This window comes from Pempheris klunzingeri, chromosome 7 (genome assembly GCF_042242105.1).
Source record: "Pempheris klunzingeri isolate RE-2024b chromosome 7, fPemKlu1.hap1, whole genome shotgun sequence".
Classification (NCBI taxonomy): domain Eukaryota; kingdom Metazoa; phylum Chordata; class Actinopteri; order Acropomatiformes; family Pempheridae; genus Pempheris; species Pempheris klunzingeri.
The window spans coordinates 5659236-5685955 of NC_092018.1; the positions used below are offsets into that span (position 1 = coordinate 5659236).

General features: G+C 40.1%; 1 protein-coding gene across 1 annotated transcript in view; it reads left to right on the forward strand.

The window, feature by feature from the left end:
- vps13a (vacuolar protein sorting 13 homolog A) overlaps window positions 1–26720 on the forward strand; it is a 37149-nt gene that overhangs the window by 4340 nt on the left and 6089 nt on the right. Inside the window, exons 10-68 of the mRNA XM_070834556.1 lie at window positions 29–86; window positions 560–687; window positions 908–1014; window positions 1158–1329; window positions 2053–2115; window positions 2760–2892; window positions 3099–3193; window positions 3318–3460; window positions 3866–4067; window positions 4158–4272; window positions 5062–5198; window positions 5402–5534; window positions 5826–5943; window positions 6613–6754; window positions 6978–7089; window positions 7246–7421; window positions 7531–7687; window positions 7867–7946; window positions 8088–8147; window positions 8388–8580; window positions 8713–8829; window positions 9103–9206; window positions 9490–9657; window positions 9910–10217; window positions 10320–10467; window positions 10805–10976; window positions 11307–11431; window positions 11572–11741; window positions 12198–12454; window positions 12957–13141; window positions 13247–13390; window positions 13503–13712; window positions 13908–14051; window positions 14236–14337; window positions 14472–14624; window positions 14721–14979; window positions 15116–15276; window positions 15720–15823; window positions 15970–16282; window positions 16472–16608; window positions 16853–17147; window positions 17479–17583; window positions 17774–17920; window positions 19068–19199; window positions 19420–19553; window positions 20238–20306; window positions 22030–22162; window positions 22900–22957; window positions 23245–23416; window positions 23750–23903; window positions 24090–24236; window positions 24429–24510; window positions 24626–24695; window positions 24910–25024; window positions 25183–25296; window positions 25586–25731; window positions 25858–25939; window positions 26029–26142; window positions 26264–26339. Of these exons, the coding sequence (XP_070690657.1) occupies window positions 29–86; window positions 560–687; window positions 908–1014; window positions 1158–1329; window positions 2053–2115; window positions 2760–2892; window positions 3099–3193; window positions 3318–3460; window positions 3866–4067; window positions 4158–4272; window positions 5062–5198; window positions 5402–5534; window positions 5826–5943; window positions 6613–6754; window positions 6978–7089; window positions 7246–7421; window positions 7531–7687; window positions 7867–7946; window positions 8088–8147; window positions 8388–8580; window positions 8713–8829; window positions 9103–9206; window positions 9490–9657; window positions 9910–10217; window positions 10320–10467; window positions 10805–10976; window positions 11307–11431; window positions 11572–11741; window positions 12198–12454; window positions 12957–13141; window positions 13247–13390; window positions 13503–13712; window positions 13908–14051; window positions 14236–14337; window positions 14472–14624; window positions 14721–14979; window positions 15116–15276; window positions 15720–15823; window positions 15970–16282; window positions 16472–16608; window positions 16853–17147; window positions 17479–17583; window positions 17774–17920; window positions 19068–19199; window positions 19420–19553; window positions 20238–20306; window positions 22030–22162; window positions 22900–22957; window positions 23245–23416; window positions 23750–23903; window positions 24090–24236; window positions 24429–24510; window positions 24626–24695; window positions 24910–25024; window positions 25183–25296; window positions 25586–25731; window positions 25858–25939; window positions 26029–26142; window positions 26264–26339 (8350 nt within the window). The remainder of the gene's footprint in view (window positions 1–28; window positions 87–559; window positions 688–907; window positions 1015–1157; window positions 1330–2052; window positions 2116–2759; window positions 2893–3098; window positions 3194–3317; window positions 3461–3865; window positions 4068–4157; window positions 4273–5061; window positions 5199–5401; window positions 5535–5825; window positions 5944–6612; window positions 6755–6977; window positions 7090–7245; window positions 7422–7530; window positions 7688–7866; window positions 7947–8087; window positions 8148–8387; window positions 8581–8712; window positions 8830–9102; window positions 9207–9489; window positions 9658–9909; window positions 10218–10319; window positions 10468–10804; window positions 10977–11306; window positions 11432–11571; window positions 11742–12197; window positions 12455–12956; window positions 13142–13246; window positions 13391–13502; window positions 13713–13907; window positions 14052–14235; window positions 14338–14471; window positions 14625–14720; window positions 14980–15115; window positions 15277–15719; window positions 15824–15969; window positions 16283–16471; window positions 16609–16852; window positions 17148–17478; window positions 17584–17773; window positions 17921–19067; window positions 19200–19419; window positions 19554–20237; window positions 20307–22029; window positions 22163–22899; window positions 22958–23244; window positions 23417–23749; window positions 23904–24089; window positions 24237–24428; window positions 24511–24625; window positions 24696–24909; window positions 25025–25182; window positions 25297–25585; window positions 25732–25857; window positions 25940–26028; window positions 26143–26263; window positions 26340–26720) is intronic.

Genomic DNA, 26720 nt, shown 5'->3' on the forward strand with positions numbered 1-26720 from the left:
AAGTTCCTCTGCCTGTGTCTTTTTATAGCAATGTCTCCAGAGCAGCATGGAAACCCACAACTCTCTTCTTGTCAGCCATGACTTCAGTGAGTGTTTCACTGTCATCCTTTACTCACATATTTATACGGTTACTTCATATGTTCATTTAAAAAAATAGTCCAAACCCCCTAATGAAACCCACCTAAATTCACATGTTACTTGACATGCATGAGTCAGGAGTTTTGCATGCAGAAGGTGAACTGGAACTTGGTATGTAATGTTTTGTACTGACACTGCAGTGGCTGAGAAAACACACACAGCTTGATTCACCACCATCAACACATTTTATATTTTTTAGATTTTGTTTTGAGTTTTAGTTGTAGTCACAAGCACTCAGATTTTTGAAGGGCTAACCTTGCTGAAGAAAAACACACACACACACACACACACCCACAACAATACAGGACAATTTTTCCCCACATGAACAAAGTCATGTACAGCTCCAAAGTTTAAAGCAACATCATTATGTCAAGGCTGACAATTTGCTTTGAATAATTTATTCCTTATTGCTGGTCCACAGTTTTTCGTCCTATCTCAGCGGACGCTAAACTGCGAATGAACCCCAGGTCAGATGTGGACTTCTCCTCTCCCAAAGTGGACCTAATGGTCAATCTCAATGAGGTGGCCATTGAACTCAACAGACCCCAGGTAAGTGAATGAGTTGTGTATAAACATGTCTATCTAAAGCCTGGTTAAAACAAAGGTTTTTGAGAGGGAGTGGGAGAGAAATGGTCAAAGACAAACAAGGTGAGAGATAATGAATTCAAAGTGTAACAGGTCAAATAGATAAAAATGTTGCTCAGTGATGATGACGGTGCTTCTGTCAGTGCTCTGTACCAATGAGTAATTGCTGACATCCTCTTTCCAGTACATTAGCATCTTGGAGCTGCTGGGCTCAGTCGATATGATGTCACGAAACCTTCCATACAGGAAGTACAGACCCATGGTCCATGTTCACAAGAATGCCCGCATATGGTGAGAAACAATTTCATGACTTTGACTTTGATTTTTGGATGCCAGTTGACCCCGTGTGACATTTTACTAGCCTTCCATATGTGTCACTTAATATTGCAGATTGTGAAGTTGACCATTATGCTTGTGTGTTTCCTGGCTTTCAGGTGGAAATACGTGATCACAAGCATCCTGGAGGTGGACGTGAAGCCTCGTCTCCAAATGTGGTCATGGCAGCACATTTGCCACCACCGGAAGATGGTAAAGCACTACAGAGAGCTCTACAAGACAAAAATCACCAGCAAGAAACCCAGCGAGGAGCTTCTCAAGGAACTAGAGGTGAGACAGGGCTGACCTGGACTGACCTGAACCGAACTGAACTCAGTCGAAGTGGAGGAGGAGATGTCTAGTTTCCACCTTGATCTCTTGAGATCCTAATATTTGATCCATTAACAGCATCATATGATATAAGGAGAGGGGGTAAACATAATATTTTTCTTTAAATGTCACCAAGTTCTGGATACCGTTAAGTCTTGAAATGAAAGAAATGTCCGCTCATCCACTATACTGTATATTCCATATAGTTAGTTGAGGGAGAGAATTAAAAGCACTGATCTCTGTTTACTTCAGCCATCACATCTCAGCCAAGCTGTGCTAAATGTAATAGTAAATGTTTATTTGGCTTAGAGCTAGTGCAAGTTAAAGTTCAGACCTGCTGTTTCTGCTTGATTGTCGCTGGTAAATAGCTACTTGACCACAGTGATCGTAATTCATTGCCCATGCAAAGTAAACAAAGATGTGTTTACTCTCTTTTCTAGCCACAGTTACATAGCCACTTATCCAGTGTTCGACCCTATAAAAGGATTGATTGAGTTGCATTTGAGATTCATGATGTATTTTAGAAACTGGCTTTAAAGGTCTTTTCCTCTGTCTCTCCTCTGCTCTGTAGGCATCATCTTTTCCTGTGATTAATAATGTTCTTTTAGTTATTGATTCACTCCTGCATGGAGTAGCAAGAATCTGCTAAAAGCACTGACCAGTTTCTCTTGTATGTATTCTCAGGAGCCTGAGAAAACCTTGGATATTTTTAACATCACGTTGGCCAGACAGCAGGCTGAGGTGGAGGTAAGCTCTCTGGCTCACCTACTGTGTAGTTGGCATCCTCACTTTGTTTATGTACTTCGCATTGTTTCTGCCGGCTGCAGTATTGTAGCTAACAAATTCTGTGCTGTGGAAAAATTAAACACAGAAATTATACACACCACAATCACTTTGCTGGGAATGTACTGTATGTCTCTAATAACACACCACATATGACCAAAGTGGCACATGCACAAAACAGAAAGTGGTAACAGTTATCAGCAGCTGCATCTTGCGGTGGAGGTTTTGGTTGAAGTGTCATACAGTACGTGCTGTGTCTTACTTTAGTTTAGTCCTTTTAGTTGACAGCTAGTTAGAAATTCTTACATAATTGTGGCTTTACTGTACAACACTTTGCCTCAGACTGCAACACCATATTTCTTATACAGTATATTGCTAATAAATATTGGAGGCCAGAAAAGTAATATTTTGTTTTGGATTCATTTCAGGAGACATAAATGTAGTGAATATCTGCTTCTTTGGTTTATGGTCTCTGTAATGACAAACTGAATGGAGAAAACTGTCGCCTTGAAGTAAACCGCCAGTACATGAAAAATGTTTTGTTTTTTTTTTATAAAAGAAAGTGAAAAAAGTTGGAGCTCTTTACTGTCTTTCCTTTATTTCCTCAGGCGAGTAAAGCAGGCTTGTGTATTCACCGTCCAGGGATGAAAATGGAGGAAGAGGTGTCTCAGGGTTGGTTCAGCTGGATGTGGAGTTGGGGCGGAGAGGCTGAAACACAAGCGAAAGAGGCTAAGACTGGAGGTAGGATGTTAAAGGTAGACATAAGGGGGATACTGAAAATCAACGAGACATGTACTTAAAAGATAATAGGCACATGGGTCAAACAGGACCAAAGCAAAGTGGTCCAGTATATTTTTGCCATAACAGGTAATGGTGGTAATTCTTTTCTTACTCCTCATACACTTTCTTTTTCATTTAATCCCCCCTGCCCTGTCTCTCTGTCTAAGGTTTTGATGAGCTGTTAACCCCTGCTGAGAAAGCCAAACTCTACACTGCTATTGGCTACAGTGACACTGCTGCTAATCCCAACCTGCCAAAGAATGTGAGTCACTTCCCTCCCTGACACCCACATGTCAGCTAATAATACATTTCCGTTTGGCTCGGATCAAATGCAAGTGCTGTATCCAATACTTTGATGTTTGTTTCATGTTGTCATTTCTTTCCAGTTTGAGGACATGAAGTTTAATTTCCACATGGAAAGGCTGTCTGTGTCCATCAAAGACAACAAGGACAAAAATGAGATCATCAGGCTGACTGTGGGAGAGCTCAAGTCCACACTCACACAGAGACCTGGAGCACAAGCCATCAAGTTTGTCACAACTTTCTGTTTTTTTATGTGGCTGTATTGGCTCCATTGCAAGTACTAGCCTTTTCCTTTCATTTAAAATCAGCACAAGCACTTGATTAAACATTTATTAGAAAACATATGAATAAAATATTCTAAAAATTACTAATAGGGAAATGATCCAGTAGAAGTACTTTATGGTTTTACTTTTGGTCAGTTTAAAAACAAAACGCTCATTAACACCAAATCCCTCAAGGGGACATTTCTTTCACATGTCAGACTACAGAGTCTACTACAATGTAGCAGCCTTGTCGCTTGTCTTTTATTCATTCAGCAGGTTGAATACTTCACAACACAGAACCAGCTCTTTTGCTGTCAATCCTGGCATTGGTCGCATTGACATTTAGTTACTTTTCTTCTTTTTGTCAGACTCACAGCACAGCTGAGTTTGTTTGAAGTCACAGGCCTGGCCAGTGATCGGCCTGCACCAACCCTCCTGTCATCAAGGAAGGCAGCCACAGGAGCAGGGACCCCGCTGCTTTGCATCCTATTTGAGACCAACCCGCTGGATGAGAGTGCTAACCAGCGGCTTCATGTGGAATCACAACCCTTGGAAATCATCTATGATGCTGTTAGTAGTGTCTGTGTGCATGTACAAGCAGGAAAACAAACATGAGAGGGGTACATATCAAATGTATTCTTTGTTTGTGTGTCTATGTAGATAACAGTGAACAGCATGTCGATGTTCTTCATGCCTCCTGACGACTTGCAGCTGGATGAGCTGACCAACGCGACCCTCATGAAACTGGAGCAGTTTAGGGACCGCACAGCCACTGGTCAGTTGCACACACATGCACAAACATCCACTGCATATCTGTATATCTGGGGTTGATTTCAAGCCTGGTCTCAACTCTCTGATGGGCAAATGTTTACATTCCCCAGTCTTTGCTGTTACTGGGTCCTCTTCATTGGATTGTGGTGTTCCTGTGTATTTTCTATTGATTGTTTCCTGAGATTGTTTGCTGAAGTTTCAAGCTCATTTTTTTCGTGCAGTGGATTGATTCACTGTAGCTCATTTGGGTACACTCAGCCAGGCTCGGTGAAATTCATATGTGCGGTTTAGGGATGAACATTTGAAAGGCCTTTCTTGCAAGTTAACAATGTATCTATGTTCACTGGACGTAGATACAGCAAAATACTTATTGGCATATATTCCATCCAACAAAATTCATCCAATACCTGAATGAGTGCATGTTATAAATCTATGATTATTATCAGAGAGTGCAGTTACAATAAGGTAGGATTTGTTTTTCATGGCTGTGGGAAACGTTCAAAATGTACAAAGCAAAGTTGGTCCTCTTTCTAACACACGTTATTTTCCCCATTGAAGCATAATTACTTAAATATCTAGTATTTTCAAGCATATTACTGATATGATGCTGACAGTAGTGCTTGTTATTAAACTCTATTTAGTCTGTTATGGTTTTTAATCATCATAATTAATGAAATAAAAATATTCTTGATATATCATGAAAGTATTCTGTATTTAATCACAAAATTGGTGTGTTGTTTCTTTCTGGTCTTGCTATGAGTAAAACATTAATGACATTTTTCTTGTTTTTTAGGTCTAATGTATGTGATCGAAACGCAGAAAGTTCTCGATCTGAAGGTGAACCTGATGGCCTCCTATGTCATCATTCCACAGACTGGCTTTTACAATGGCACTCAGAACATCCTACTGTTGGATCTGGGGCATTTCAAGGTCAGAAAGGGCAAAGCTTGACACTGAGCTGAAAATCTGACCTACATGAAATTATTTCAAAATCCTTAAGTAATCCTACTTTTTACAATGGAGTACAAAAAATGATTCTTTTAGTTTCCCTGAAGATACAGTGAAAAACAAAATAATTGTAGCATGAGCTTTTTCATTTGTTTAAAAAAAACTTTATTTTGTTGTTTTTTCAGATGTCCAGTCAAAGCAAGAAGCATCTGCCACAGTTGTCAGTGTGCTCCAGTAACATTGAAGACATCATGTCCAGAGCATATGATAGTTTTGACATACAGCTCAGCAGCCTCCAGTTCCTCTATAGCAAACCAGGTGCATACACTAGAGCATACATGTGTCAAAGGTTCCTTACTGGGACTCTGCTGGAAAGTCAGGAAATTCAAACTGATTTACAGAAAAACACAATTCATACAGAGAAATATCCCTATAAGTCTTGTAGACTGCAGTCTTTTGCCATAGCCAAGAAAATAATACATAGACATTAGAGGATATGGTCTCAAAGCTTTGAAGATGTTTTGTGTTGATCATACATTTAAATTGTTTGAACAAAAATATGTTTATGTGTTAACAAGAGAAATGTTAAACAATTTCTGGGTGTTTTAGATGGCGACTGGAAAATGGCCCGTAAGCAGAAACAGTCACCGCTTCACATCCTAGAGCCAGTGGATCTAAACGTTGTTTTCAGCAGGGCGATGGTCGTCAAAGACTCCCGCATGGCAAAGTAAGATTTTTTTCCCCATACATCCAGTGATTTTGTTTCTCATGTTGTATTGATTTAAGCCTCAAAGGACAACATCGGTATTTTTTAAAATAAGCCCTGTTTTTATGTATTTTAAACTGGTTGGTACAGAAACTTTACAGATTGGTCCAGTAGATTGCCTTTGCAAGCAGCAGCAAAACAGTGATGGACGAGTTACAGTGCCTGTAATACAAGACTTTGGGGCAATTGCGCCAAATCAAACTAGGTCCATTAAAAGTGCTTCTTTTTGCTACTGACTAGCTCAGATTGTTATTCTAAGTGTCTAGCAACACCAACGATCCCTATAGAGATAGACCTGTAAGATCCTTTTTATTTAATAGCCATTATATTGCTCGGTTCAAAGCCCCCAGACTCCATTGACAAACAGTAATTTTACACAACATTTGCTGGTCTACCACTGTCATAATCAGTTAGTTTGTTGGTGTTATTGTGTGACTTTGATGTTTTAGAAGCTTAGTTTGGATCCAACAAAAATTATCTTACAGTTCTAGATTCTTCAAATAACAATTGGGGCCTGTCAGTGGCAAAAACAAGCTCCTCACCTTGTGCCTGATCAGAGTTGTGTTTCAAATTAAAGGTCATACGTATATGACATATCTTTTTGTTTCCATGTTTGCATTTGTGTTCCAGGTATAAGATGTTTGGAGAGCTTCCTCTGCTGTCTCTTCGTATTTCTGATGATAAACTTCGAAATGTTCTGGCGCTGGTAGAAAGTATCCCACTGCCCGAGAGCAGACCTGCACACAGCACTGGTGCATCCTCCACGCCAAAGGTAAGCGCAGGAAGATGGTCCATAGATGGTCCTGTTCACATTTTGTGTAGATCAGATACACTTCCAAGAGAGACTAACAAAAAACTCTTTTGGGCCATATACTCCACTATTCTCTAAATAGTCTTTTCTTTTTTTGAAAAGAGAAATAAAATAAGATGACTATCATTTGATGAATACAGTGTTACAGATTCAAATCAACGTTTTTGTGTTCTTTCCTCCTCAGCCAAGGCAGTCATTCACCCCACAGCTCACTCCCAGAAGACCTCTGAACTTAGCTGACCAGCGCTCCTCTCTCTTGTTTGAGTCATGCGAGACCATCAGCATCACCTCATTGGGTAAAATACGCAGCTTTTTCTAAAACCATCTCTTCCTCGTTCTGCACCCCTCATGAAGCCAAACATTCGTAATCTTCACACTAAATAACTTGTAAAACGGTTTGTATCTAAGCACAGTATGGTAACAGATGGGTTTTTGTTTTTGTCACCCCTCAGGGTCAGAGGAAGATTTGTTCTACGATGCCCCCAGCTCTCCTATTGGTGATCAACCGTTCTTCCCAGATAATCCGATGCCTCTGCGCTACGCAGACTTAAACAGAAGAAAAGGTCTGTTGAAGGAAGACGCTCAGAAGAACATGACTGACTTCATCATGACGTTTGAGATCAATGAGGTACAGAGAAATCTGTTTTAACTAAGTGACAAACATAATTTGATAGTTGGTGACGCCATTTTAATTCTGACATTGTCTTATTCCTAATCTATTTTTCTTTTATCTCTAGTTTTCTGTTCAGTTGTGTCGTCTGTCTGGGGGTCAGGAGGTCACAGTTCTCCACTTGGACATAGACGGTCTTGGCACTGTACTGAAACTCCGCACCTTTGACATGACGTCTAACACCTACCTCCGAGAGATCTGCCTCAAGTGCCCTGAATACATGGGTCAGTAGATGCTTGCCGGGCTGTGTGTGTGACCTCACTTTTACCTCAGACAGTTCAGGAGACATTTGGCTAACATTCAGTGATTCCAAACATTCTAACAAGCATTTGTGAATAAAAATCAGGCAGGTCTTGGCTGCAGTTTTTATATGTCATGTTTTATTTATTTCCTCCTTGTATAGATTCTGAAGAGAAGCAGGTTCAGCTGATCACCACTCTAGACAACAAAGAGGTTGACCTGCTCACCCTGGAGTATATTAAAGTATGTGTGATATCACACATTAAAACATACCCCTTTTATCCATTTGTTTACAGTTGTTCCACAGATTGTCAGTATCCTAAATTATTATTTTCCCAATAGTGGTAAATGGCTTTCTCATTGAGGATTGTGTGTCTCTTTTAGGCTGATAAAAATGGCCCTGAGTTCAAGACTCAACACAACAATACAGAGCAGCTCATCAAGGTGAAGGAAATGTTGATTCATTCAGATGCTTCTATGTTATTCTTTTCTGCTGTGTTAGAATAGTGAAGAAAAGACAGAGCGTGTTTATGCAGATTTCACTATTAACTACCTGTTCGAACAAGCATGTATATGAACAAATACAATGCTACTTGATGCAGAAAAAGCAAAGATGTCATTTTATCATTCATTCATCACTAACATTTTAACATTTTGACATTTTCACTATGCTTTCCCCATCAGGTGACCTTCTCATCCCTGGATGTCCATCTCCATACTGAGGCTCTACTCAACAGCATGAACTTTCTCAACAACCTTCTCCCTCCATCCACCAAGAAGGAGGGAGTACAGGAGGAGCTCCCCACCATCCCTGAGGAGGATGAGGCGGAGAAGGAGGAAGAGAAGAAGGAGGAAGCTACCGTAACGAGGAAAAAAAGTAACTGATCCAAATAAACCATTTCAGAGTTTCATTAAATTTCATATTCCAAAGCCATAATTTTTCTGTGGTCACCTTCATGAAATGTCTTTAATGCCTCCCCTTTTCTTTCATGTCACCTTTTTTTCACAGGCTCAAAGAGCTCGAAGTTTGCAGGTATGGTGAATCTGCATATCAGAGCGGATCTCCGCTGTCTGAAGGTTTTCATTCGAGGGCAGAAAGCCAGGATCTCTGAGATCAGTATCGAAGGTATGGAGGTGTTGTGACATACTATGTTGCATGACCAAGAAGATATTCAGTCCCCCTCAATTGCATTTTTGTGGGCATTGCTTGTGTTGTCACTGCTTCATCAATCATAAATGATACTGTTTATCCAATGTGTCCCTCCAGTGTCCCCCCATCAATTTATGGTCTAATGATGGTAGCCTCTTTGATTTGTTTCTCCATGTATTGCACTTAATTCCCTTAAGTGGGACATGCAAAGAAATCCTCTCTCGTCATCTCACTTTCTCAACCATCCAGGTCTGGTTTCTGAGGTTCTAATGAGGAAAAAAGAGATGGAGGTTCTGGCTAACCTGAAGAACATTGTGATACTGGACTGTGACAAAGATGCACTATATAAGAAGGTACAATCAGCAAGTGGCCTTTCTTCAAAAATGTGAAGACTATATATGCTTATCTATCTTGTAGCAATGTAGCTTATATACTTCAACTTGTGTTGTGTAATGATCACATTCTTTATCTTTGAGTCTCTTCCTACTTGTGTTGGTGGCATTCATAATGTTGACCTCTAAGCATTAGTTGTTCTGGATAAAAAAAAAAAATAGGAGCTGACTGACAATTCTGATGTCTGATTCTTGTATAGCTGTGATCATTTTGATATTGTCTCGTCTCTCATTCATTTCCTAGGCTGTGTCTATAGCGGATGAGGAAGTTTTTGCCTTTCACATGGTCAACTATACAGATGCCACAGAAGGAGACGCCTATCTCGACATGTCTAACGTTGACACTTCTGTCTCACTAACTGTGGGATGCATCCAGGTCATCTTCCTCAACAAGTTTGTCTCCTCCATACTGGTAAGACTCACAGTTGGTTTTGTCCCATTCAGATCACCTGAGAGAGATATTAATGGAAGAGCCCCATGTGCACATTTATTGTCTTATTAGGCAGGTTAGCACTTGAATTATATGTATTTCCATTTGAAAATTGAAAATGAAAGAAAAATAAAACAAAATTTAATATGAAGTACTTGCTAGTTTACTTAAAATTGTGCTTTTCTTATGAAGCATGAATCCACTCTTTTGCTCTCCATTCTTTTTTCCTCCCAGGCATTCATCAATAACTTCCAGGAGGCTAAAGAGGCCCTGGCTGAGGTGACAGTCCAGGCCGCAGAAAAGGCAGCGTCAGGTGTCAAGGAGCTGGCAGAGCGGAGCACTCGGATCGCTCTCAACGTCCACTTCAATGCACCTGTCATTTTCCTGCCCCAGTCCTCTTCTTCCTCCAATGTCATTGTAGCTGACCTTGGTCTGCTGTCTGTCAAGAACCGTTTTGCCAAGCAGCCTTTTAAAAGTGATGCCAAGATTCCACCTGTTGTGGATATAATGACCGTGAGACTGACTGACCTCAAGATGTACAGGTCAGACACCAGCCAGATTAAATGATTTTGTCGCAAAGCAGTAAAAAATGCATATTCTCTTGATAACTTTTGCCATTAATTGTGTGTTGTTGCTACTTCCAGGACCACATATGCTAATGAAAGTTTTGAAGGAGAGACCCAGTTGTTGAAGCCGGTCAGCCTGGACTTGGAAATCCAGAGAAATCTTTCATCCAACTGGTACCACAGCATAGCTGACATAGAGATCACTGCTCATCTTAAGCCCATGAATGTAAGTAGTGACAACTGAACAGCAAATATAATGGTTTTCATAGACTGCCAACATTTTCAGTTTATTTTTATTTGCGCATTTTATGTCATTCATATCTTTGAAGTTGATGAAGTTACTCCTGTTGGATTCATAATAGCAGGCATACAGATTATGCTATATATTCATTATTACTATTTAGCTTAACTAGTGAGACTATTTTTGTGCGTCCATCTGTCTCTCTGTGTGCCTTTTGTTGATATCTGTTCCAAAGATTAGGTTCAGGCCTGTAGTGAAAATCTAAATCAGAAACTGTTTTCAGAAGTACAGTAATTCTAAATCTTGTATCTGTTGCCAACAGCTGATCCTCAGCCAGGATGACATGACAGTAGTCCTAAGGACTCTGAGTGAGAACCTGTCAGAGAAGTCTGATGCAGTTCCACCTCCTGCTCGTCCACCTACCACTGAACCCACCTCTGACACTGAATCCAACAAAGAGTCTCAGGGCTCTGGAACGAGTGGACCAGCCAGCAGTAAGGAGTTGTGGTTATGCTTGTTTGTGTTCATGTGTGTATAATGGGTCTAAAAATTTGACAAAAGAGCTTAATTGGCAGATGAGTATTGTAGGGATGCTTCCTTCTAACAAGTATGTTTTAGTCAGTCCACAAAATGAAAATTTGAGCTTAGAGGTTGACAGGTTACAGTTAGGCAACTAATCTACAATGTGTCTAGGATCATGAAAATCCTTGAAAGCTTATGAAATCTGAAAATGTGTTTTCTTCAAATCAAAATGTTTTGAGCTATTGTAACCAACAGTGAATACTTATTTTAAGCGTGTGGTTTGTTCTGTGATAACTCTGTAGGTAACACAGTAGTGACGGCTGCTGTTGTGGAGACCCAGAAAAGCGACAAGCTTAAGAGCACACTCAAGTTAGACTTCAAGTTTGACTCAATGACTCTGGTCTTGTATAGTCCTAATGGGAATGAGGTAATACATTCAGAAACACACATACACATAGTAAAGCAGGCACAAATGATGTGTGAGCATATCAAATTAGTTTTGTCTGTCTTCGTTTTACAAGACTTGCATAGCTAGCAGTCTAACACGGTTTATATGTCATGATTTAGATACAGCTGTTGGATTCACATGACGAGCAGCTTAAGTTGGCAGAGTTTACTCTGGGCACCATCTCCACCTCCGTCCACATGTTCTCTGACAGCTCAATGAAGGCCTCAGTCCAACTGGCTGCCTGCCTTCTAGATGACAAGAGACCCAGAATCAAGATGGTCACCCCGAGGTACTAGGAAGACACACACACACACACACACACACACACACAAATACATATTTATCAGTGCACATATTTATCAGTATAGAGACACATCTCGCTTTACACTTTTACAGATTTTTATGTACATTATTTATGACATGAACCAAGGTTTCTACTTTGTACATCAAACCATGAAAAATGCCCACAAAAACAAAACAAAAAATTGAAAAATTAAAATTCAACACATGGTACACAGTATGCTAGCATAAATTACGATATATCCAAGCTTTTCTGATGAGATTGAATGAGCTCCGCTGTAGCTTTTGTAGTTCAGTTGTATTGTTATCACTACTCATTCTTCACTTTTTCTTTTTTATGTCCATCTTTCTCTCTTACCCTGTGACATTTATACTCTCATTTTATCTGCCCCTCCATATCTCTCTTGCTCATATCTTTAACTCTTTTTACCTATGTCTTCTACAGAATGATAGCATTGCGTCCTGGTGCAGAACAGAACATGATGGTGGAAGTAAACTACCGCCAGGGCCGTGATGGCACCATTTTGGACACAGTGGTCCAGGATGTGTACCTGTGTGCCAGCATGGAGTTCCTGCTCACAGTGGCAGATATCTTTCTCAAGGCCACCCAGCATGGTTTTTCTCAAGTGCCGCAACCCAAGACCAGTACTGGAGCAGGAGACAAAAAGAATATTAACTCCTCTGTGACATCTAAAGAGTCCTGTGAGTTAACCATATCAGTTTTAATTTAGTTTGCTGACAATACATTCCAAAGTGGTTTTTGTTCTCTCTTAATCAGACACAACCAAGTAGAGAGCAAATGGAAGGAATTATGTCTGTATTTGTCTTTGGGATCTTTCATTGCATTTATGTTGACATAATGTGTCATAACCTTGTCGAAGTGTCCTTGGGCAAGACACTGAACCCCAACCTGCTCCTGAAGCATAGCTTCAGTGTGTGAATGTTCATGAAAGAATAGTCTCCTCCAACTTAGATTCCTCCTGTATGAATGATGTGTGAATGAGGATGTAACGTAAAAGTGCTTTGAGAAGTCGAAATGACTAGAAAGGGGCCATACAAATAAAGACCATTTACCATTTCACCTGTGTCTTATAACTGCAAGTTATAAATGTGAGGAGAGGTAGAATTGAATGAATCTAATTTGTAGCCCATTGTCTTACACCTTGAACTGATCTTTTCCACTGATATTCTCTTCCTCTGTCAGCTACAACTCCAGCTGTGGTGTCAAAGACAGAAATGAAAGTTGTGGTGCGAAACCCGGAGATTGTGTTTGTGGCTGACCTGACGCGTGCCGACGCCCCGGCCCTGGTGATGACCACACAGTGTCAACTAATGATGAAAAGTGGTGCAGAGGGATCACAAATGACTGCAATGATCAATGACCTCAAGGTTTGTATTTCCACCATGAAAAAGCAGATTGTCAAAAGAGTCAAAGTCTTGCATGCAACATTAACCAATATAACCAATATGTTTTGATTACTGATGTTATTATAGGTAGTGGCATGTCCCTTCTTGAGAGAGAAGAGGAAAAACAATGTGACCACAGTGCTGCAGCCATGTGAAGTTTTCTTCCAGAGCACTCAGTCACCAACCTCCCCTCAGGCTATGGAGGTCTCCATCAATGCTCTCACACTGAAGGTAGCTGTTTAATTATTATTAGATGTTTTGAGTTTAGGAATTGAGTCACTTGAATGCATTTCCTTTTAAAGTTTTGAAGTTTCATGTCTCTGCTATCTGACCGTCTGCTCAGGTATCTCCAATCATTATCAACACGGTGATCACCATCCAGTCAGCACTGACTCCCACAGCGGAGACTCCCGAGGAGCTGGATAGTCCTGTTCCTGTGGACCTGTGGGAGAAACGGTGCTGGAAGGACCTCAAACTCTGGTTCCTTGAAGAGGAAGGGGATGAAGACACAGCATCACTGGCCCCACTGATACCACAGGGAGAGTCATTACAGGTGTTTAGCTCCATTGTGACTCAGCTTGTTGAGCGACTTCACGACTGGTTTTATGCTACAGTATAATATAGTCATTAATTAACTTTGGTCACTGTTATGTTATAATACCTTGACCTCTTTTGCAGTGGTATTTTATTCTATACACTGATGCTTAAGAACAGGTTGTGTCATTTTATTGGCCGTCCATTCCTGCAGGTGACCATCAAATCGATCTGTCTGACTCTGGAGGCTGGAGTGGGACACCGCACGGTCCCCATGCTTTTGGCTAAATCTTCCTTCCATGGAGATGTCACAAACTGGTCCACACTCATTAACTTACACAGCGAGCTCGATCTGGAGGTAACACCCACAAGCATTACATTTATTTCCAATGCTTGATCCTAGAAGCTTATCTTAATCCTAAAATTAATCTTTCATTGTAAAATAACCCTAGAACGATGTGGCTGCTGTCTGTGTTTTTGATATTGTTGGTCCATTCAAACATGATGAATTCACATATAAGATTATATATTTTTGCCGTTAGGTTCACTATTACAATGAGGTACTGGGAGTGTGGGAGCCTCTGCTGGAGCCCTTAGAAGATGAGACAAGAGACGGTTTCAGACCTTGGAGACTGGGGCTTAAAGTACTGCACTCACACACACACACACACACACACGCGCGCACACACACACACACACACACATACATGTACATATATACTCACACATGCTCACATACATACACAGTGTTTCTAACTTTTTACTATCTTATAACCAGATGAAGAAGAAGCCAATGAAGTATACAGGTTTGTCGGATGAAGTGGATTACAACGTCCCGGACTATAAGACAGTCATCATCATCAGCAGTAAAGACCAGCTCAACATCACCCTCTCGAAATGTGGACTGGCCATGCTGAGTAACCTGGGCATGGTAAGAGTGAGGCTGTAATCATTTTAAGAGGAAGTCTGAGGATGTGCGGTTATTCCATAATGTTTATAATGGTCATTCCATAATGTCTTTCCCCAGGCGTTTGCAGACGCTGCCAAACAGACAGCCGACTCCTTCCAGACGGATGAAGCTCCATTTGTAGTGAAAAACCGCCTGGGTCTGCCGGTGTCCGTCCGCCACAGTGAGATGTTTTGTCCCATCGGCCAGCAGAGTACCAATTGTACTGTGAAGCTGCAGGATGGGGAAACCCTTGGGATGGACTATTCAGCCACAACAGACTCTGACCAGTTCTCAGCCATGATCTCTTTGAGTGGAAAGGACTATTACATACAGCCTAGTAAGTTAACCTTTAGACACATTATACTGAATATGCACATGCAGAATCAGTCATTAGTTCTTGCAATATAATACTATAAAAAAAAACTGAAAGTGAATCACATATGACCTGCTCATATTTCCTTTGCCCTCTCCAGTTCCAATGGGTCACACCTCAGCCAGTGTGATCCCCCTGATCAAGGTGGGCAGGGGAATGTACAGTGTAATGCACACAGACTCAGGAGTCACTCGTTTCCTGGTCTGCCAGATTTACTCTGTGGAGGGAAGCAAGTACATCAAGATCCGCTCTCCTTTCCAGGTACTTCACAGTCTGATTATATGTTTACTTATTTTTATATTTACGCTATAAAAATGTTATGTTATATTAATCAAAAATATTTTATGGTGTGTCGTAATAACATAAATTACACTCTCCCTTGCATTGATCCCTTAAAGGATCTCTTTTACTGCTTAAGCTGGTTAAATATGTATTAATGTCAGTTAGCAAGGCTGTTCCTATTTCCTGTTCTTTTAGAAATAAATGATTATGAGCAGCAGTATCCAGAGGAAATTCTGTCTTGCATTGTGCATGCTGGCTCGCTGTCACAGTTTAGTGGAACCGAGCTATTTTCAGTATAAACATTAACACCCGGGGAGAAGGATGAAATGCCACAAAGGCTGCTGACAGGAATCAGACTTTTTGATTGTGACCATTTGGCATCCCGTGTGTTGTTTTAATTGTGTTTCTCTCCTTTCGTGCAGATCATCAATCATTTCTCAATCCCATTCAAAGTTTATGAGGGATCAACATGTCTGGGCACAGCTCTCCCTACTGAGGAGTTCTGTGTGCCTCTGGACTCGTATAGGTGAGTCAAGACAAACGTAAACAAGCCTACACATCTACCCTCACATCTTTATACAGTCTCCTTTTTACCTCATTCTCCCTCTGTCTCTCTTAATCACACTCTGTTGGCTGCCTTCACCCACATCTACTCTCTGCTGCCCCCCTCAGGTCTGAGCTGAGCCTTCAGCCAATAACAGAGGATGGCGCTGACAAACAGGATGAGCAGTTTGAGTGCTCAGAGGGCTTCAGTTATGAAGACGTCAGCAACTTGCAGCCTGAGACTCACCTGCAGCAGACCTGCCGTCGCTGTGGAGATCAGGGTGGTGTGCTGATGGTCAACATGGTGCCAGTACGAGATACAGTGACATTCAAACACACTGGAGATGCTGGGGAGAACTTTGATGTGCCGTATGTGCTTCACCTGTGGCCTTCCATCCTGTTACGCAACCTTCTGCCTTATGCCATCTCGTACAAATTAAAGGTAGGATGTTATCCTGTGATCACTACGCAGGTGGGCCGCACTACAAATTACATACAAATTGGGATTACTTTACAGCTTCACTATTTCAAAACAATGCTATCACTCTTGTATTGATTTTTTTGTGGAAGCGAATGCTAAAATCTGGTACTCTATATTCACCGTTGTTCCTCTGTACCTACTGCTCAACAGGACAGTGGAGTCTCTACCCCTGAGGCCACTCTGGATCCAGGTCACTCGGCCCAGCTTCACACTGCAGTCATCAACCAATCAAGTCTCGATCTCTGCTTACTGAACTACTTGGCACAGGACTGGTCTTCGGAGTACAGGTTTGATTTCAAATTGATTTATTGTTAATAATATATGTTCCCGTAATAATTCCTTGTTGTCCACATGTTGTGAGCATGTTGGTTCTAAGTGGCCATTATCCCCAGATAGCATGTTTTTAAGCCCGCAACCCTGGATGCGATGAATAACATTCATCATCCTCATTATATAAAGGGTAAATATGAAATCACTTCCCTTCTGCAATAACACTTGTCGTCTAATTTAACAAATTATCCTGTCATGCAGGTTCCAGAGTGATCAGGAAGAGATCACATTCATAGTGTTCCAGTCCCTACGAGAGAATGACGAAGACGAAGGTGAAGGGCCGGAAAGGAAGAGGGCTGAGTTGGATATAGCTGTACATGTTAAATATGACCTGGGACAAACAGTTGTAGCCATCCACTCACCATATTGGATGGAGAACAAAACAGGCAGGTTGCTGCAGTACAAGGCTGATGATATCCACCGTAAACACCCCCTGGACTATGACATGCCCCTCCTCTTCTCCTTCAAGCCTCGTTACTTCCTGAGAAACAATAAGGTAAGAAAGTTTTAAGGTAAAGTAAAAGGAAAGAGCTTATTTGATGTTTTCTCTCAGGTATTAGGGAACAAGCATTCTTGGTTTTTGAAATATCTCGACTACATTGATTTGTATTATGCAGCTTTAAGTTCTGATAACAGACAATGACAACTTCTACAAATGTTTTGCTTTCTTATTGTTCATTAGATGCCTACTAAAAGCATTTTATGTATGTATTCATTTAAATAATTACGTTTCTTTTAACTCAGAAGTTTGAATCTGTACAGATTTATTTTCATTGCCGTCAGTTCTCAGTGTGTATGACTGTGATGTCGCTTTCTTCGTCTTTAAGGTCCGTCTCATGATCTCAGACAGTGAACTCTCTGATGAATTCTCCCTGGATACAGTTGGAAGTCACGGAGATGTCAAATGTAAAGGCCGATACAAAGATTACCTGGTAAGATTTTGCCACAGAGGCAGATATTCAGATTTAAAAAATCCATTCAGATTCAGACATACTTCATTTAAAGAGCCCATTATATTGGATGAAATTACTTTTTTATGTTATGTAATCTGAGGCAGGCTCTGTTACTGAATTAGGAAATTATCGTCATCTGTGTATTTGTGTGACGTCTCTCTGACCTCAGGTTGGTGTGAAGATTGATGCAAGCAGTTTCAGCCTGACCCGCATTGTGAGCTTTGTGCCGTTTTACATGCTGGTGAACAGAACCAAGCACAATGTTTTCATATGTGAAGAGGGGCAGGACAACTGGACCGAGGCTCAGCCAGAACAGGTCAGAGACAAAACAATCTTTTTGTTTGCATTTGTATTTCCTAATACTGCTGTCTTTACAGACAGTGAATTGTTTGTATTATTAAACTGTCAAACATTTACTTTTTTACTTTTAAGTTAAATGTCTGGATCAAGAAGATGTGTTACTAAGGATAGATGTGACATTAATAGATGTACAGGACTTTGAAAATATTAGATTGGATATTGAACTTTCTGAAATTATTTAAATCTGATTAAAGTAAAGGCAGATTTACAGAATATACAGTACTGTGCAAATGTTTTAGGCAGACGTGGAGAAATGCTGTGAAGTAAGAATGTTTTCAAAAATATGAAATTTTATTGGGTTTTTTTGGTTTTTTTTTTATCAATTTACAAAATGCAAAGTGAGCAAACGGAAGAAAAGTAAATCAAATCAGCATCAGTTTTTCCAGGTACACTTGCACAGTTTTTGAAGGAACTTGGCTGGAAGGTTGTTCCAAACATCTTGGAGATCTAACCACAGATCTCCTGTGGATGCTGCCTCAAACCCTCACTCTCTTCATGTGATCCCAGACATACTCAATGATGTTAAGATCAGGAGTCCTTGTTTCTCTTTATGCTAAAGATGGTTCCTAATGACATTGGCTGTATGTTTGAGGTCATTTTCCTGCCGTAGAATAAATTTGGGGCCAATCAGATGTCTCCCTGATGGTATTGCATGATGGATTAGTATCCGCCTGTATTCCTCAGCATTGAGGACACCATTGATCCTGACCAAATCCCAAACTCCATTTGCAGAAATGCAGCACCAAACTTGCAAGAAACTTCCACCAGCTTCACTGTTGCACTGTTGACACTAGTTATTGTACCGCTCTCCAGCCCCTCGGTGAACAAACTGCCAAATTTTGACTCATCAGTCCAGAGTACCTGCTGCCATTTTTCTGCACCCCAGTTTTTGAAAGCATTCTTACTTTACAGCATTTCCTCACACCTGCCTAAGACTTTTGCACAGTACGGTACACGCAAACTAAGACCTTTAATTGAAAAATTCTCTCCAACCTTTCCAGGGGTTCACTTTTTAAAACACTGAACTATTTACAGTGTAACAATTTCAGAGGAAAAGCTTGCTGTACAGTGTTATTGAAGGTTTTGTTTTATTCCACAATTAGTCAGCCGTTCCTTTCTGGCCCGAGAATGACACCAAGCGGCTAAAGATCAAAGTAGAAGGTTGTTTATTGCCTCCTCGCACCATTGACTTCACACGACCAGAAAACTGCCTATTGCTACACCTGGACAACTCTGTAAGTAGACACACACACACAAATTTAAGTGTTGTCTTCTCATGTTAAGTAATTTATTACATGATGTACTATATAAAAGCCTTGTTTGTATCTTTGGTAGTTCATGTTCAGGTTTAGTCCTGATAAAATTTACTCACGTTGGCCTCCAGAGCATTTAAGAAACTATTATACTATATTCTGTATTCCAGTATGTAGACTGTTATTTGTCTTCTTTCTGCAGGTGGGTGGGATCGCTGTAGATGTGAACCTATCAGAGCACTCTGCCATGATCCGATTCTCTGAGTACCACGATGGCGCTGCACCTTTCCTCATTATCAACCACACAAAAGACCAGACACTGCAGTTCCATCAGAGGTGAGGACAGTTTGAAGGAAACTATGCAGTTTGTGTCCGTTTTAAATACTTACTGGGTAGGATGTATTTGCAGCTAGGCTCAGACTGGAGAGGTAAGATGAACATCAAACATACAACACAAAGCTCCCGGGTTCTTAAGACTACCACAAAATTGGAAAAATTAAGTTAGGTGGGGTTAAAAAAAAATAAAGATTGTGAAGTAGGAGAGAGGAAGGAATGCATAAAAAAAGGAGTAATAAGTAGTATTTGCTGATGTATTGGAAGTGTTGTCTGTAAATGTGCTTTCAAAGTTTCATTTGAAGTACGTCGTGAATCTGCCCCACTGGCCTTAAGGTGAAGAAGTGCACAATCAAGTGTAAACAGAAAATCTCTCAAAAATCTAAGTAGGATGTTTAGCCAGTTGTGCCAAGCCTTCTGTATTTTATTTTTTCCATTTCAAGTTTTCTGCTTATTTCCATCTCAAAAATTTTGGTTTCTGAATGAATTCTTTTCATACCACTCACTTTGTAAGCAGCAGGTTTCAATTTTACGAACAAAGTAGGACTTCTTCATGTGCAACATTTGCATTTTTGTTGAATGACAATACTCTTTTCTCTTGCAGCAGCCTAAGCCAGTTTAGTTAATACCTAACAGTGTTTCTTTTTGCTGATAGAGATTTATGTTTGTGTGTTGTGGGTCATGCAGCGCCCGGACAGAATCCACGTGGGTGGCTGACGAGCTGCTCGATCTCTCCTTCTCAGAGGAGGAGGACAGGTAGAAAAATATACAAAGGGAAAACTCTTCTGACACACTCTGTACTCAGAATGAAGGATGTGAGGGGAGAATAACAACAAATTAGGAAAAAAGGAATCTGAAAGTGCTGCATTAAGTTGTTGCTGTCGCTCGTTCTATAGGTACCAAATGATCTAGACAAGTTGGAGTAAGTAAATAGAGAAGTTGAGTTTTTTGCCTTCACAAGACCGTTAAGTGCTAGAGACATTTACATACAGTGTGGCAAAGTAGTCTTCTGCCCTCATTATGTGTGTAGGTGCACAGTTAAACAGCGAGAAACACATTCCAATAAAGGTTGACTCGCAAGTTTTCTTTACTATAAGTGATTGCAAAACTATGAAATCAGTATTAGACAACAAATGAATTGATAGTTGTTACAAATCAAGAAAAGATGAGATGCCATGAAGGAGAGCAAAGCCCAACAGTGTTGTAAGAACTGAGTACAGGAAGGATGGCCAAGGATGACACCAGGTGGAAGAATGAAGTATCACATAAAAACGTTTGGATCAAGAGAGATTCACACATATATACAATAACGTGTGTATATATATATATATATATATATATATACGTGTGTATATATATATATATATATATATATATATATACGTGTATATATATATATATATATACGTGTATGTATATATATATATATGTGTGTGTGTGTGTGTGTGTGTGTGTATATATACGTGTATATACGTATATGTATATATATATATGTATATATATATGTATTAGCCAATTTATGAGACAGGCAGGAGGGCAGGAACACACAAATGATGCAGCATGTAAATATGAATAGGAGTAACATTAAAAGGCTAATGCCACAGTCACTTCAATGTGACAGCACACTTGAGTGCAGAGTGTGGTCAGACCAAGAGTTCAGGTAAAGATAAGTAAAGAGTACTTTAGGTCCGATTCTGGTTTGTCTGTGTAATCAGCTCCTCGCCTTCACCAATGAGAAATGAATACTGTATAGGTATTGTCAAATATGTATATTATGAACTACTGACATCCACTGTCACGTAGTTTCTCAAAAGATTTATTTATTGATCGGCTGGAGATTTTCACTGGTTTGAAATGTTTCAGGACCATTGGGAATAAAAGGAGCAGGTTAGACATCTAAACCGATTCACTTATTTATTACTGTGTTCCTTTGACCTCCTATAAAGTGTTAAATCACCTTTACTTGTAGAAATACTAGATTTGAATGCCGCTGACTGGATGGGATTCTGCCCGTGGGATCACACCTCCTGCTTCTTCTAGTAGTTCTGTTGCGTCAACTAGTATTCTCTTGTTTTTCATCTCCACCTGTAGATTATGGCTTGTTTTATTTTCTGATGTCTGCTTTGTCTCATCTAAGTCGATATTTAAACAGATTTCTCCAGGAAAGGTTTTGGGGACTTTTCAGTGTTTGGCTGTCGTACTGTCATATACTGTCATATTTCTGTCTATGGGACCTGTTTGTGTATTCTGTCAGATGGGTATTTTGGACTGGATGGCTGTCTTGGCGGTAGATTCTTGGTGGCTGGGCTCTGTTATATTGTCCTCTGTTTTACTGTTGCACTGAAACGTCATCTGTCATTATTTGCTTACTGTCATCTCAAATCAGTGGGATAATATCTCTTGATTTTTAGTAGATAGAGGTAATGTTGCTGATATAAACAGTATGGTGTGTGTCCGGGTGGGTTTCATGTGTGTGCAGCTCTCTGAAGGAGGCGGAGCAGGAGGAGCTGGAACCAGGGATGGCTGTGTACTACACCTGGACTGAACCCACTGGGTCCCGAGAGCTTTGCTGGAAGTGTGGTGCTTGCAGTGGGAAGCTGAAGAGCGAGGAGGTACTGTATTGTACCTGAGACACAGTGATGTTTTGTGGCTGAGAATAACACAGTATTTTCCAATGTATTAGTCTACTCAAAAGACACCTTAAGTTCTCACCTTGTCAGAAGTTAAAGGCACTCCCTTTGTCTTTCCAGTGGATATCTTTAAAGAAATATTAAAGCAAAATGCGCTGTCTTATAGACATTGCACTCAGTACTTTTACTTTGCTCAAGTATTAAAGATAAATTGAAAATTCACTTTTAAACACAGGTGCTGTTCATGAAACAAGCCCTATATTAAACAAACATAACAAGCAAAAAACCCCTGTGTTGTGTTAAAGTGTGATAGTAAGAAGCTCATTCAGTAAATACAGTCCAAATATCTACCTGAGTGGCGCCATAATGTTACTTGCTACTAATTCACTGTGTTGTGCCAAATAAAATAATAATATTTCAAGACTCACGTTTTTAAATACTATATACATGTACATATTTTTAGGTGAGGTGAGTATTAGGTAGATGCTGTTTGTAACTAAATGCCAAAGAGTCTATGCTGGCTGACCATGCGTATTTACAATGAAGAATCTCCTGAAATAGAGTTGGTCGAGTTGAACCATTTTTAAGACTGAATAGTCTTTTTCATATAATAATATTCAATGTAAACACAGTTTAACCCTTGCTATATTGTAAACCCAATGGTTATATGAGATGTTTGTTTAAACAGTCTGTATGTTCGCTTGCTCTTGCATCTTTAGGACCTGCGAGAGGACATGAACAGTGAGGGAAAACTGTTTGTGATCTCCTTTTATGAAGGTAGAGTACATGGTCTAGATCACTTAAATCCATTCTGTAATTTTGCTTTATCCACTCATATATTTACTTAAAATGATCTTTATAACTGTCAGTTTATTGTCACTATGAATGTTGTCATGTACTATGAACAAAATAGCTTTAACTGTCAAAAATACAATTTACAAAATAGACAAAAGAGTGAATTAAATAATGAATGAACTGAATCACTGTATTTGGACCATATTTGAATAGAAATGAATAAGTAAAAGGTTAAATAAGCATGGTTTGGGTTTATTCTTGATCCAAAGGTCTCCAGCGTGTTGTGCTGTTTACTGAGGAACAACATATCTACAAGGTGATCTGTGAGAGCGAGAAGGCGCAGCTGGCTGAACAGGAAATCATCTTGTCACTACAAAACATGGGCGTGTCTCTGATCAACAACAGCAGCAGCCAGGAGGTCTCCTTCATTGGGATCACCAGGTAGATAACCAGCAACATAAACATGTGTGCACATACAGTATTAATAAAATGCACAAACCCAATGTGCACGTGCACGTTAAAACCTCAACTCACTGCCTATTCAGTACATTGAAATGTGTATGTGTCAGGGAAAAGATAGTGATGCTGTGCTATTTTGTGTGTTTTGTAATTAGCAAATTACAAATTAACAATTTTCTGATTTCCTGTTGATTGTGATGACAGAAAACATCCAGCCTCAGATATTAAAAGGCTCAGATGAAATGTATTTACGATTGATCACAGCTTGTCCAGCCAACAATTACATCAGTTACCTTTTTTGTCACATGTACATAGTTCTGATGTGGTGTGGGAATTAAAGCCTAAGAAGAAGAATCGGTGGAAGACTCTGAGCACTAAAGAAGCTGAGATGCTGGAGAACAGCTTCAAAGAGTACACTGAATCTGGACCCGTGGACCACGCCATCGTGGACCTGGAAAACAACTTCCAGGTTAGAGACTAAATACTGTATTTTCAGCTTTCCTGATCTGACCTAGTGGCAAGTGATTGATAAAATTTTGTAATGGCACAAATGAAATGTATCCATTTGATGTTATTCATGCAGGTTAATTGATAATGAAAATAATTATTAGTTGCCTATTTGTTCCATTGTGTTGTGTTTGTAATTGTTTCCCAGGTGTCCTTTACCCCCAATGGCATGGATATGCGGATGCTGCAGCCATGTGATGCCCCTCTCAGGAGGCACTTCCTGCCTGGGGTGAAGGTGGAGTACAGCGTGTCACCACGACAGAGTGCCTACCGTGTCCAAATCCACCGCATTCAGGTGAAAAGTCAAATATGAACAAAATATTTTATTACTTTTATTCCCTTTAAGATCCAATATATCACTGTCAGTAATGCAGCACCACAAGTCATCTAATTGCATCAATTTCTTCATTTGTCTATTAATGCACCTTGAGTCCTTTGTTCCTTTTTATATTTACTAGCTTTAAATATGCATCTGTTCCTCCTACAGATCCAGAATCAGCTGCCAGGAGCCATCTTCCCCTATGTTTTCTACCCTGTAAAACTGCCAAAATCTATCACCATGGACTCAGGTCTGCTTATCCACCATTTATGTCATGTTTAATTTAGCATTATGTGCTATTATGTCTATTTGCAGTGTTTTGGTCTGTAATATGTATATAACTCTTGTTTTTATCTTTCTTACAGAACCCAAACCTCTAACTGATATCAGCATTGTTACCAGAACAGCAGGGCACTCTGATATCTCTCGCATCAAGTAATTGTTTTTCCGTGGATTCTTTTCTCACTTCGTCTCACTTGTTTGCCTTCTCTTACTTTACTGCCTACCTTCCTACCTACCTTTTATGCCTGGGTTGTACTTTGATTCTGATTCCTCGTCTGTTCCCTATAGTCCCATTAGCTTGTTATATTTTATTTGAAATGCTTTAGCCACATGCTGGCATGTAAAATGAAATGTGTATCTACCTCAGGTACTTCAAGGTGTTGATTCAAGAGATGGATCTGAAGCTCGATCTGGGCTTCCTCTATGCCATCTTGGATCTCTTCACGCCTGAGAATGCCAGCATCATGACCTCAGAACAGGAGGTCAGATACTCGCATATCCAAACTTAATAAACATACATTTTGATTTTGAGATTAAAGATTGATATAGTCTTTTGCCTAGGTCCATGCTGCATTCATTCATTCATTCTGTGTCTGTTCATTGATATAACTATGTATTTTTGCTTGTCTTATTTCTCTAGGTGGAACTGTTTGAGAAGGACTTGGAGTATATAAAGACGGAACTAAACCATGTCTCTACTGCTGACAACAGTCCTATCAGCCTCTATGAGTACTTCCACATTTCCCCCATCAAGGTTTGTTCAGTATAAAGTATGTGTGTATATACTGTATGCTTTCAGGTGACAGTATGATTATGATATAATGAACAAATATTAAGCTGTAAATGTCTTAATTGAGACCAACATTGTCGGCCTCATCTCTGCAACAACACAAGTGGTTTAAGGAAAAAGTAAAAGAAAATATTAACTGTCGAAGACATGAATAAAACATCATCAAAACCTCTTCACAAGATGTGGAATATTTCTGTTTTGAGTTAAAGAGAATGAGAAACATCCATGCTTAGTTACGTTTTTACATTTGCAGCTGCACCTGAGTTTCTCTCTGAGTACGGGAGGGAAAGACGGCCTGAAGGAGAAGAGAGACACAGAACTCATTCCTGTCCAGTCCCTCAACCTGCTGCTGAAGAGTATCGGCGCCACACTCACTGATGTGCAGGACGTCGTCTTCAAGTACAAACGCCTGCAAAGTCCCAAACATGCAACACACGAGTCACACTCAGTAGCATTCATTTATTATAATGTGATGTGTTGTTGGATGAATCCCTGCTACTTAACTGATTTTGTCTCTTATTTCAGGCTGGCCTTCTTTGAGTTGACTTTCCAGTTTTGTACCACCCAGCAGCTACAGTGGGAGGTCATCAGACATTATTCCAAGCAGGTAACATATATGCACAATAAAGTATGACAAACTGTCAGAATGAAACCAACCAGGGTCCGTTTACCTGTTTCTGTATATGTATATTTCAGGCCATTAAACAGATGTATGTGCTCGTGCTGGGCCTGGATGTGCTTGGAAATCCTTTTGGACTGATCAGAGGACTGTCGGAGGGAGTGGAAGCCTTCTTCTATGAGCCTTATCAGGTAGTGTGTTGTTGCATTTAATAAAAGTTGAAGTGTAGTGCTCATTATTTAAGGTGAACATTTGTATGAACGGTGTCTTTATGTCTTCTTGTGTGTTCAACTGTTATCTGTGGTTTTCCAGGGAGCCATCCAGGGGCCTGAGGAGTTTGTTGAAGGAATGGCTCTTGGGGTGAAGGCTCTGGTGGGAGGAGCAGTAGGTAAGCACTGAACTCATATAAAAACTATATCAGGTGTCTGATCAGATCTCCGTGGTATATGAATACATTAACACTTGTGTTTAATGTGCCTTCTTGGTTTTTAATTTTATTCAGAACTTAGTGGTTCTTTGATACCTAAGATTTCTCACAACTGTGTCCACCTTCAAAACTTAAGTGACAACTTTTCTGTTTTCTGTGGCTTATGATTAGTTAAATGTTAGTGTTTTTGTTTGTGTGTGGGATGATTGTGGGGTTTGCCAGTGTCTTGTGCAGGGTAGATGGTGGTCAGTGTTGTTTGTTGTATTTTATTCATTATACTCTTGTGTCACTTGTTGCTGTATGCATTTAAATGTGAAACACACTGAATTTATGGTCAATCAA